General features: G+C 46.8%; 1 protein-coding gene across 2 annotated transcripts in view; it reads right to left on the bottom strand.

Annotated features, from left to right (window-relative positions):
• acadm (acyl-CoA dehydrogenase medium chain) overlaps positions 1-12,063 on the bottom strand; it is a 45,711-nt gene that overhangs the window by 18,318 nt on the left and 15,330 nt on the right. The window contains exons 2-5 of one of the 2 annotated variants that reach the window (XM_038793602.1): positions 11,516-11,618; positions 9,999-10,096; positions 5,796-5,865; positions 1,606-1,706 (exon numbers count right to left, since the gene is read on the bottom strand). In XM_038793602.1, the coding sequence (XP_038649530.1) occupies positions 1,606-1,706; positions 5,796-5,865; positions 9,999-10,096; positions 11,516-11,618 (372 nt within the window). Of the gene's footprint in view, positions 1-1,605; positions 1,707-5,795; positions 5,866-9,998; positions 10,097-11,515; positions 11,619-12,063 lie in introns of those variants that run through there. The other variant, XM_038793603.1, reaches the window with a different exon arrangement.

Here is a 12,063-nt window from a genome sequence, read left to right as displayed (position 1 = left end):
GAGGTAGATGAGGCTTCGGTGGAGGAGCTGAAAGGTAAATGGGAAGAGGAGCTGGGTGAGGAGATTGAAATGGAGACGTGGGTGGATGCCCTGGAAAGAGTGAATTCCTCCTCTTCCTGTGCGAGGCTTAGCCTCATACAGTTCAAGGTGCTGCATAGGGCCCACATGACCGGGACGAGGATGAGCAGGTTTTTCGGAAGCGAAGACAGGTGTGCTAGGTGCCCGGGGAGCCCAGCGAACCATGCCCATATGTTCTGGGCATGCCCAGCGCTAGGGGAATTTTGAAGGGGGGTGGGGTTTGTTTTGGGGGAGGGGAGAAATGTGTACATATGTTTATTGAATATGCCGGGTTATCTATTTCTTCTTTTTGTAGTTACGGGGGTGGGGCGGGGGGGTGGTTTTGGGGGTTGTGTTTTTCTTTTTTTTGTTGTTAATATCTTGTTGATATTTTCTGTTTTTGATATTTTGTGAAAATCTCAATAAAAATTTTTTTTTTTTTTTTTTTAAATTGGACATTCTGAATTCTCCCTCCGTGTACCTGATCAGGTGCCGGAGTGTGGCAACTAGGGGCTTTTGACAGTACCTTCATTGCAGTGTTAATGTAAGCCTACTTGTGACAATAAAGATTATTATTATATTGAAGGCTGCGATACAGATTGTTCTCGCAGGGAATCAAAGGCTATGCGACGGGGCGGGAAAGTGGAGTGGAGGCCCATAATCAGCCACGAACAGACTCAATGATGGAACAGGCTGGGTGGGGCATGTGGTCTATTCCTGCTCCTATTTCTTATTTTGGGCAGGAATTTCGGGCCATTCACACTGGCAGAATCTTCCGATCCGGCTGACAGCGCCCCCTGCTGCAGGGTTTGTGCATTCAACGGGAAACTCCGTTGACAACGGCAGGATCAGAAAATCCCACCACTGGCCACCTGCCCTCCGCCACTGCAGATCACGGCGGAGGCGGGAGGAAAGTTCCCCCCCCCTTCATGCTCATCCTGACGGGGAACAACGTTACCGTCTTTCATCGTGACTGGATCAAAATTCTGGAATATACGGTGAGCTTTCCTTCGAGTTTCCTTGCCAGGCGGCGTTAAACACTGCAGCCGATTTGGGTTAGCTGGCTTCCTGAGTGTGGTCAGATGTAGAACATGTCGCAATTATTGAGAGATCTTGGTTCGCTGTTACATTTCACGTAGAGTTGGCAACTTGAACTGGTCGGCCCCTTATTCCAAAGAGGGAGAGAAAGAGCAGTCCATGCCTGTTTCCTCTGATGACGTCGACACCACCTGTCACTTGCAGTACTTCACGCGTTGTGGTTTTGGGTGTATCTGTCCATGGCAGTCATTGTTTCGCTATCCAGTACTTTGCATTTCCAATGACAGCTACAAGTTTCAATAGGTATCTACATTCCAGGAAACGTCTCTCTCTTCACACTCCCCTCAGGGCACATTGATTGTTTCTCACCTTCAACTTGGAATGTGGCCTTGCATTTTTGAAGTTGTTTTCTCGGTCTCAGTTCAAATTGCAAAATTTCCAGTCAGTTGAAAGATCATAAAAATCAAGAGTCTTGTGACAATGAGCCGTAAATAAATGATGCGAACTTACCCCTAGTGAGTTGGCCTCAATTGCAGTCTGAATGCCGGTACAACCGTAAGCTATTTCCTCAGTGATGAGACAGGAATCAAAGATGCCTAGCCCCATTCCACCTATCGTTTAAACAAAAAGTGCAAAGAGCAAACATGAGACAGTTTGAAACAACACCGAAGAGTCATGGCACCTTGATAACCCTTTGGTCCAATGGGCCCGTGCCGCTTCTCTGTAGAACAATTTATTCAGCCCTAATCGCCCATCCCCGTTCCATCTTCGTGGCCCTGCAAATTTATTTCTCTCTGGTATCCATCCAATTTCCTTTTAAAATCACTGATTGCTGTATCCAGAATCCTCACGGTGAAGTGTTCCGCCCCATTACTACTCGCTGCGCAAGAAATTCATCGAATTAATCTCAGAATTTACAGTGCAGGAGGAGGCCATTCGGCCCATCGAGTCTGCACTGGCCCTTGGAAAGAGCACCCTTCCCAAGCCCACACTTCCACCCGATCCCAGTAACCCCCACTTAACCTTTTTGGACACCAAGGGCAATTTAGCCCGGCCAATCCACCTAACTGGCACATCTTTGGACTGTGGGAGGAAACCGGAGCACCCGGAGGGAACCCACGCAGACACGGGGAGAACGTGCAGACGCCGCACAGAGTGACCCAAGCCGGGAATCGAACCTGGGACCCTGGAGATGTGAAGCAACTGTGCTAACCACTGTGCTACCGTGCCCCACAACCATCTCTTGTCCAAAATTTTAAATCTGTGTCCCTCATCTTTGTTTTTTTTAAAAATGAATTTAGCGTGCCCAATTATTTTTTCCAATTAAGGGGCAATTTAGCGTGGCCAATCCACCTATCCTGCACATCTTTTGGGTTGTAGGGGCGAAATCCCACGCAGACACGGGGAGAATGTGCAAACTCCACACGGACAGCGACCCAGGGCCGGGATTCGAACCCGGGTCCTCAGCGCCATAGGCAACAACGCTAACCACTGTGCCACCGTGCTGCCCCATCCCTCATCTTTGTTGCTCAGCTCATGGAAAGATTTTTTCTACTGTCTACCTTATCTCAACCTGTCGTAATTTCGTACACCTCAAGCAAATATCCCCTCAATCTCCTTTTATCATGATCAAACCACCTAACCTGCATGTCTTTGGACTGTAGGAGGAAACCGGGCCACCCAGAGGAAACCCACACAAACACGGGGAGAACGTGCAGACTCCGCACAGACTGGCCCAGCGGGGAATCGAACCTGGGATCCTGGCGCTGTGAAGCCAGAGTGCTAGCCACGTGTGCTACTGTACTGTCCGTGGAAATATTCTGGCAAAAGTGAATTGGATCAGTGCTTGGAAAGGAAAAATCCGCCGGGTCAAATGCAAGACAAACTGGACCGCTCTCGCTAGAAGCTGGCACAAGTAGGATGGGCTGAATGGCCTCCTTCTGTCCTGCATCATTCTATGATTCTATAAGATAGGAAGCCATTTGAAGTTTGACGATCTAGGTTAACTACAATTGAAGCTCATTCCCCTGGTACCCACACTTCCAAAAGTGTGCTCATTGCCCAAGTCAACTTTCTTCTGGTACCTGACCCAAATTTGTTTTTTTCCAACACTTCCATTAATCATCTCTGGTCTCACAGCCCTTTTTTATTACAGAGCAGTAATTTCAATTTATCTTTATCTAAGCTATATGTCACTACATGAGATGCCTGTTCATTGCCTTATCTTTGGAACGGAGAGGGCTAGTGGAGTGCTATCAAGTGTTATCTAATTTGCATGTATACAGGATTTATTTTATACTTGGTGATTTATTTTATTTTGCAAGTTATTCCAGCTAGCAATGCACAGGTATGGTAGAGTATTTCAACCTTTTCTAAAAATTCATTTTTATGGAATGTGGGCATCGCTGGTTAGGCCAGCAATTATTGCCCATCCCTAGTTGCCATTCAGAAGGTGGTGGTGAGCTGCCTTCTTGAACCGCTGCAGTCCCTGAGCTGTAGGTATATCCACTGTTGTGTTAGCGAGTTCCAGAATTTTGACCCAGCGACAGTGAAGGAACGGCCGATATATTTCCGAGTCGGGGTGGTGAGTGACTTGGAGGGGAACCTCCAGGTGGTGGGGTTCCCAGGTATCTGCTGCACTTGTCCTTCTAGATGGTAGTGGTTGTGGGTTTGGAAGGCACTGTCTAAGGAACCTTGGTGAGTTCCTGCAGTGCATCTTGTAGATGGTACACACGGCTTCCACTGTTCATCGGTGGTGAATGTTTGTGGAAGGGGAGCAATCAAGCTGCTTTGTCCTGGATGGTGTCGAGCTTCGAGTGTTGTTGGAGCTGCACTCATCCAGACAAATGGAGAGCATTCTATTACACTCCTGACTTGTGCCTTGTAGATGGTGAACAGGCTTTGGGGAGGGTCAGGAGTCGAGTTACTCACTGTAGGATTCCTAGCCTCTGACCTGCCCTGGTAGCCACGGTATTAATGCGGCTAGTCCAGTTCAGTTTCTCATCAATGGTAACCCCAGGATGTTGATTGTGGGGGATTCAGTGATGCCATTGAATGCCAAGGTGGTTAAATCCTCTCTTGTAGGAGGCATGTCATTGCCTGGCACTTGTGTGGCGCGAATGTAACTTGCCACTCGTCAGCCCAAGCCTAGATATTGTCCAGGTCTTGCTGAATTTGGACATGGACTGCTTCATTATCTGAGGAGTCACGAATGGTGCTGAACATTGTGCAGTCAAGTCATCTGCAAACATCCCCACTTCTGACCTTATGATGGAAGGACGGTCATTTATGAAGCAGCTGAAGATGGTTGGGCCTAGGACACCCTGAGGAACCCCTGCAGTGATGTCCTGAAGCTGAGATAATTGATTTCCAACCACCACAACCATCTCCCTTTGTGCCGGTTATGACTCCAACCAGCGGAGAGTTTTCCCTCCGATTCCCAATGACTCCAGTTTAGCGAGGGCTCCTTGATGCCGCACTCGGTCAAATGCTGCCTTGATGTCACGGGCAGTCACTTGTACATTTTGTTTTTTCTCAGTGAGAAATGTCCAAAGGAGCACCAGCTTCAACATTCCCATGGAGCAATTTCAGGAATGAAATCGCAACTTAAACTTACTGTATTTGTCTCAACAAACCTGTGGGAGCAAGTTGCACAATTCACAGCATTCTTTGGGTAATCCCTATTGGATTCATTAGTGACTGTCCTACATTTATGACTCCTAATTCTGGTCTTTCCAACAAGGGGAAACATCTCTACACTGACTCTATCAAACCCAAAGCCCTCTATCAGATCACCCTCACAGCCTTTCCTCTTTCCGACAGCAAAGAACCCCAGCTTGCTCTACACTCTTTCCACAATATGGAGACCATGTTACATGACTCTAGATTATTAACTTTAAAAAAATGATTTCATGGCATGCGGCCATCTCTGACAGTCCCTCATTCCTTGAACTGAGTGCATTGCTAGGCCATGTCAGAGGGCAGTTAAGAGTCAACATGTAGTCAGAATCAGATGGGGTTTAATTTTACATAGAACATAGAACAGTACAGCACAGAACAGGCCCTTCGGCCCTCGATGTTGTGCCGAGCCATGATCACCCTACTCAAACCCACGTATCCACCCTATACCCGTAACCCAACAACCTCCCCCCCCCCCCCCCCCCCCCCAACCTTACTTTTTAGGACTACGGGCAATTTAGCATGGCCAATCCACCTAACCCGCACATCTTTGGACTGTGGGAGGAAACCGGAGCACCCGGAGGAAACCCACGCACACACGGGGAGGACGTGCAGACTCCACACAGACAGTGACCCAGCCGGGAATCGAACCTGGGACCCTGGAGCTGTGAAGCATTTATGCTAACCACCATGCTACTGTGCTCCCCATGTTTCATGGTCACCATTACTGAGGCCCGCTTTCAATTCCCCTCATCAAATTTAAATTCCACAAATTCCGTAGTGGGATTTGAACCCGTGTCCGGCGGAGCATTGGTCTTGACCTCTGAATTACTAATCTAATGACAGTACCACTATGCCACCATCTCCCCCTTCATCCTCTCCTCCCTCTTGGGTTTATAAAGAGACTCACTCATCTTCCATTTAAGGAAACGACGTGTTGACAGAAAATAACACTACTGCGATGCTTTCCGAACAGTCACTACGTTTTAAAATTTCCCAACCTTCTCCCAATCTCTGCTTACCGCAATTCGCGGGAATGTGTGTGTTCATCAGACCCAGCTCCCATGCTCTCTTGATGAGTGGAACTGGATACTGCAAAGAGAAAAGTATCATTGACATAATGGATGTCACAGTGCAAACCTCCCCACCCACCACAACGCAAGTTATTCTCCTTCACCCGAATAATGTAACCTCTCCTTACAATTATCCAATGCTTTCTCGTGTCTTATTTTGGACCCTTTCTACCATTTACATGAGCCACAACCTTCCATTGCTATTTCCCAGTGAGATACTCAAAAGCCCTCATGAGTTTCAATGTATATCGGGCGGCACGGTGGCGCAGTGGTTAGCACCGCTGCCTCACGGCGCCGAGGACGCAGGATTGATCCTGGCTCTGACTCGCTGTCCGTGTGGAGTTTGCACATTCTCCCCGTGTCTGCGTGGGTCTCACCCCCACAATCCGAAGATGGATAGGTAGATTGGTGGATTGGCCAGCTAAATTGCCCCATAATGGGAAAAAAAAATGAATTTGGTACTTTAAATTAAATAAAAAGTTTCAATGTACAGACAACTGGAGTCAGGTCTTCTCACCATTCAGTAATGATCACACTTGTAAAATCACAGAGCTCGTCAACCACCTTTCTAACAGTTTTGGGCTCATTTCGTAGAATCATAGAATTTACAGTGCAGAAGGAGGTCATTCGGCCCATCGGGTCTACACCAGCCCTTGGAAAGAGCACCCTACTTAAACCCACACCTCCACCCAATCCCCGTAGCGCAGTAACCCCACCTAACTTTTTATGTGACACTAAGGGGCAATTTATCATGGCCAATCCACCTAACCTGCACATCTTTGGAATTTGGGAGAAAACCGGAGCACCCGGAGGAAACCTACGGAGACACGGGGAGAATGTGCAGACTCCGCACAGACAGTGACCTGAGGCTGGGGTCGAATCCGGGTCCCTGGAGCTATGACGCAGCAGTGCTAACCACTATCACCGTGCCACCCCTAGCTTCAGAAGGAAGGCCGAGTGGGACTTTCAAGTTAAGAAAGAGTTTGATCGAGTAGATGCAGAGAAAGTTTTTCCACTTTTGGAAGCAACTAGGACAAGGAGCTAAATACAAGATAATCACAGATAAAACCAATCGGAAATTCAGGGAAAACATCTTTACCAAGATATTGGTGATAACATGGAACTCACTACCTCGGAATAGTGAAGGTGATCAGTAAATGTATTTATGAGGAAGGCACATCAACAAAAGGGCAAAAGAATGGGAGGACATGCTGATAGAATGAGATGGAGATGGGGTGGGAGAAGGCTGGTGCGTGGACGAGTTGTGTTGAATAGTCAGTTACTGCACTAAATTCTACAGAATTATTTTGAAGAGTTGAGTTGCCCAAAGTCCATTCCTTTTACTATCCTTTCTTTCGTGTGAACACGAAGGGAGAGATGATGTAAATAGGGGCTTGCGGGGAAGGGAATGCAAACAGAGGCAGACATGAGGCAGGAAGATACCATGAATGGAGTGCAAGAGGCCACTCTGCCCCTCGAGCCTGCTCTCCCGTTCTGTAAGATCATGGCCGATCAGACTGTAACCTCAACTCCACATTCCTGCTTACGCCCGAAACCTTTCACCCTAAATAACCTTTCATCCCCTTGACAATCACAGATTTAATATTTTTAAGGCGGAGCTGGATAAAGATTCTGCTTCCACTGCCATTTGATGTCCAGAGACAACCCTTAAAAATAAAGAGTCCTCCATCTCGGTCATAAAAGAGTGACCCCTTATTTTTAAACAGTGATCCTAGTTCCAGATTCTCCCAGAAGAGAAATCCCCCTCCCTACATCTATCATTACCCCTGAGGATCTGAGGCAGTTTCCATCAAGTCACCTCTTACTCTTCTAAACTCCAGCGGATACAAACTTAATCCCTCCAACCTTTCCTTTTAAGGCAACCCGCCCATTCTTGGTATTAGTCGAGTTATCTTTCCTTAAATAAGGAGACCATTATTATACACACTACAGTATGGGATCTCACTAGTGCCCTGTACAACTGAAGCATAACCTCCAGACTTTTTTTAAAAATTCAATTCCCATCACAATAAACAATAATATTCTATGAGCTTTCCTAATTACTTGCTGTACCTGTCGCCAGCCTTTCCTGATTCATGTACCAGGACACCCAGATCCCTCTGCACATCAGAGTTCTGCAATCTCGCACCATTTAGATAATGAGCTTTGTTTCTACTCTTTCTGCCAAAATTGACCTTTTGTAGCTTCCTTATATCATCTTCAAAATGTACTTTCATATAGAATCACTACAGTGCAGAAGGGGGCCATTCAGCCCATCGAGTCTGCGTCAACCACCGAAAGAGCATCCCGACCTAGGCCCATGCCCCCACTCTATCCCCATAACCGTACCTAACCCGTTGGACACTAAGGGGTAATTTAGAACGGTCAATCTACCTAACTGGCACATGTTTGGACTGTGGAGGAAACCGAAGCATCCGGAGGACATCCACCAGACATGGGGAGAACATGCAGACTCCAGTCACCCATGGTCAGAATTGAACGCCGGTCCCTGGCACTGAGAGACAGCAGTGCAAACCACTGTGCCACCCTATCTTTGTGTCAGCAAATTTAGCAACTCTTCATCCAAGTCATTTATATAAATTGTATTTTCACTTTGTTAACTCTTTATTTAAGTATCTATAGAAACTCCTACTGTCCGTCTTTATAGTCCAAGCCAGCTTTCTTTCGTACTCTTTTTAAAATGTTTTCCAATTTAGCGTGGCCAATCCGCCTATCCTGCACATCATTTTGGGTTGTGGGGGTGAGACCCATGCAGACAGAGAGAATGTGCAAACTCCACACAGACATTTCTCTCGTACGCTAATTTTTCCCTCCTTATCAATCTTTTTATCATTCTTTGATGCTCTCAATATTCTTTCCAATCTTGACCTGCCACTGTGTAAATATATGTTGTTTTTTAAGTTTAGCACTGTCTTTAACTTTTTCACTGAACCACTGATGATGAGCCCTCCCCTTTGAACGGTTTTTTCTTATTGGAATGTGTCTATTCAGATATTCACTGAAATATCCCTTTAAATGTAAGGTAGCACAAGTGTATAGCACTGTGGCTTCACAGCGCCAGGGTCCCAGGTTTGATTCCCTGCTTGGGTCACTGTCTGTGCAGAGTCTGCACGTTCTCCCAGTGTCTGCGTGGGTTTCCTCCAGGTGCTCTGGTTTACTCCCACAGTCCAAAGACGTGCAGCTTAGGTCGATTGGCCATAGCGCCCTTAGTGTCCAAAAAGATTAGGAGGGGTTATTAGGTTATGGGTATAGGGTGGAAGTGAGGGCTTAAGTGGGTCGGTGCAGACTCGATGGGCCGAATGGCCTCCTTCTGCACTGTATGGTCTATGTTCTATGTCCGCCACTGAACTCGTTCACTTTAGCTAGCTCCGCTTTCTTGCCCTCATAATTACACTTATTTAAGTTTAAAATACTAGTCTTGGACCCACTCTTCTCTCCCCCAAACTGAATGTAAAATTCAATCACATTATGATTGCTGCTACCTCAGGGTGTCCTCACAGGGAGTTCATTAATTAATCCTACCTCATTTCACAATACCAGGGCTAGCATAGCCTGCCCTCTGGTTGGCTCCACAATGTGATGTTCCAAGAGACTATCCTGAAATATTCTATGAACTCCTTATTGATGCTACCTTTGCCCAGCTGATCTTTCCAGTCTAGATACAGATCAAAATCCCCCATGATTATTGCAATACCTTTCTGACAAGTTCCCGTTATCTCTTCTTTCGTACTCTATCCTATCGCGCAGTTAGGGCTGAATGGCCTCCTTCTGCTTTTATTTTCTATGTTACAATTCGGGGACCTGTCACCACTCCCACAAGTGACTTCTTGCCTTTATTAATTCTCATCTCAATGCAAACTGCTTCTACATCCTGGTTTCCTCAACTTGGGTCATCCCTTGCTAATATGCTAATACGATCATTAATTAACAGAGCCACCTCCTCCACTTTTTCTTCACTTCTGTCCTTCCTAAATGTCACACACTCAGTTCCCAACCTCTGTCATCTTGTAGCCATGTCAGTGCAATGCCTACGTATTAATTTCATCATCAGTTCACGAGGGCGAGGACATGCTGTGTTCTGTGTGTGTGAGCCACGTAGGTGATGAGCTGCCATCAGTACAGATCACTGACCTCCCCGCTCCTGTCATACTCAGCAGCTGCAGGAACCACCTCCTCCCGAGCAAATTTCCGTGCTGTGCTCTGGAACTCTTTCTGCTCGTCCGTGAGTTCTGGAATAAAAGTAAAGACGGGTCTTTCTCACTTTTCATCAATAATAAAAAGAAGTTTCCTTAAAAGTTTCCTTCATGCTCAACAACTTGCAGTCACATGGCACCTTTACCATAATAAAACATCCAGTGGTGTTTTGCATGAGTGTAAAGCATTAAAAACTGACACCAGACCACACGAAGATACATTGGAACAGAGTTTGGCTTTCAGGAGAATCTAAAAGGAGAAATGAGGAGAGCCAACATTGGGAGAGGCGCCTTAGACTAGTCAAGCAACAGCGTCGGAATTTGAAGCTGTTAACCATCTTCACCTCGGCCCCATTGATGCAGACAGGGGTGAGTACAGTACTTTGCTCCCTGAAGTCAATGACCAGCTCTTTAGTTTTGCTGGCATTGAGGGATAGATTGTTGTCGCTGCACCATTCCACTAGGTTCTCAATCTCCCTCCTTTATTCTGACTCATCGTTATTCGAGATCTGACCCACTGTGGTCGTGTCATCAGCAAACATTAAATGGAGTTAGAACCAAATTTTGCCACGCAGTCGTGTGTGTATAGCATATATAGTAGGGGGCTAAGTACGCAGCCCTGCAGGGCCCCGGTATTGAGGACTATTGTGGAGGAGGTGTTGTTGTTTATGCTTACTGATTGTGGTCTGTGGGTCAGAAAGTCGAGGATCCAGTTGCAGAGCGAGGAGCCAAGTCCGAGGTTTTGGAGCTTTGACATGAGCTTGGCTGGGATTATGGTTTTAAAGGCGGAGCTGTAGTCAATAAATAGGAGTCTGATGTAGGAGTCCTTGTTGTCGAGATGCTCCAGGGATGTGTGTAGGGCCGGGGAGATGAAGTCTGCTGTGGACCAGTTGCGGCGGTATGCGAATTACAGTGGATCGAGGCATTCTGGGAGCATGGGGCTGATGCGCTTCATGACCAACCTCTCGATGCACTTCATTATTCTCAAGGGATTACAAACAATAGAAGCACATTTAGGCAACTAAAGTCCCACAGCCCACCCTGGTTATCATTCAGCGGGGGACTGGGGATAAAAGATAGCGTTGAAAAACAGCACAGTGAATGTCAACCATTTTGGACTAAGATGAAGGGGTTGCTTCGTTATTAAAAGGGTGTGAACGTTTGGAATTCTTTGCCCCCCCCCCCCCCCCCCCCCCGCGAGCTGTGGATTCTGTCGTCGAGTGCATTTAAAAGGGAGATGGATAGCTGTTTGGATAGGGGCAAACCAAGAGAAATGAGGGTCACAGACGGGAATGTGAAGTTGAGGTAGAAGATTAGCCATGATGTTACTGAATGGTAGAGCAGGCTCATAAGGCCATTTGACCCACTTCTGCTTCCTATTCTGGCACAGTGAAACATTGAAGTATAAAATGTAGGTGTAAAGCTAATTGGTTGGCTGTTTGGAAGCCAGCTTACCAAAATTGAACCCGGGTGCTGCTTGGCTTGCCTGAACAGCTGCCGAAGCCCTGCTGGTTGACTGAAATCGCAAACCAACTCGGACACTGGCCCTCAGCGCACACTTCAAATAGAAAACAGAAAATCAAATTACAACCACGGTATTATTTAAAAATGGAAAAAGGGAGATTGAACTTATATTTCTCATGGAGCCTTCACAACCTCAGCACATACTTACAGCCAGTTACGTATTTTTAAAGTGTAGTCACGGAAACAGGGTAGCCAATGTCAACACACAGGCTTGCCTTCAGCTGCCTGCGCCCAAACCTCTGGAATGTCCTCCCGAAACCTCTCCACTTTTCCTTCTTCAAGATGCTCCTGAAAAGAGCTACCTCCAAGCTCATGGCCATTTTATATCTGGTCAGGAAACAGAGGTAGTTTGGGTGGCGGCCATGGCCTGATTGGTTGCACACAAAGTGGCACCTGCTCGGAGGTGCTGGTTTTGGAACCTTTCTGCCCATTTAATGGGCTACCCTTGTGGATAAAGTGCAGAGTGAGGGGAGGGTGAT

Source organism: Scyliorhinus canicula, chromosome 4 (assembly GCF_902713615.1).
Source record: "Scyliorhinus canicula chromosome 4, sScyCan1.1, whole genome shotgun sequence".
Lineage (NCBI taxonomy): Eukaryota > Metazoa > Chordata > Chondrichthyes > Carcharhiniformes > Scyliorhinidae > Scyliorhinus > Scyliorhinus canicula.
The sequence above is the reverse complement of the archived record's forward strand: the minus strand, read 5'-3'. Positions and strand labels throughout refer to the sequence as shown.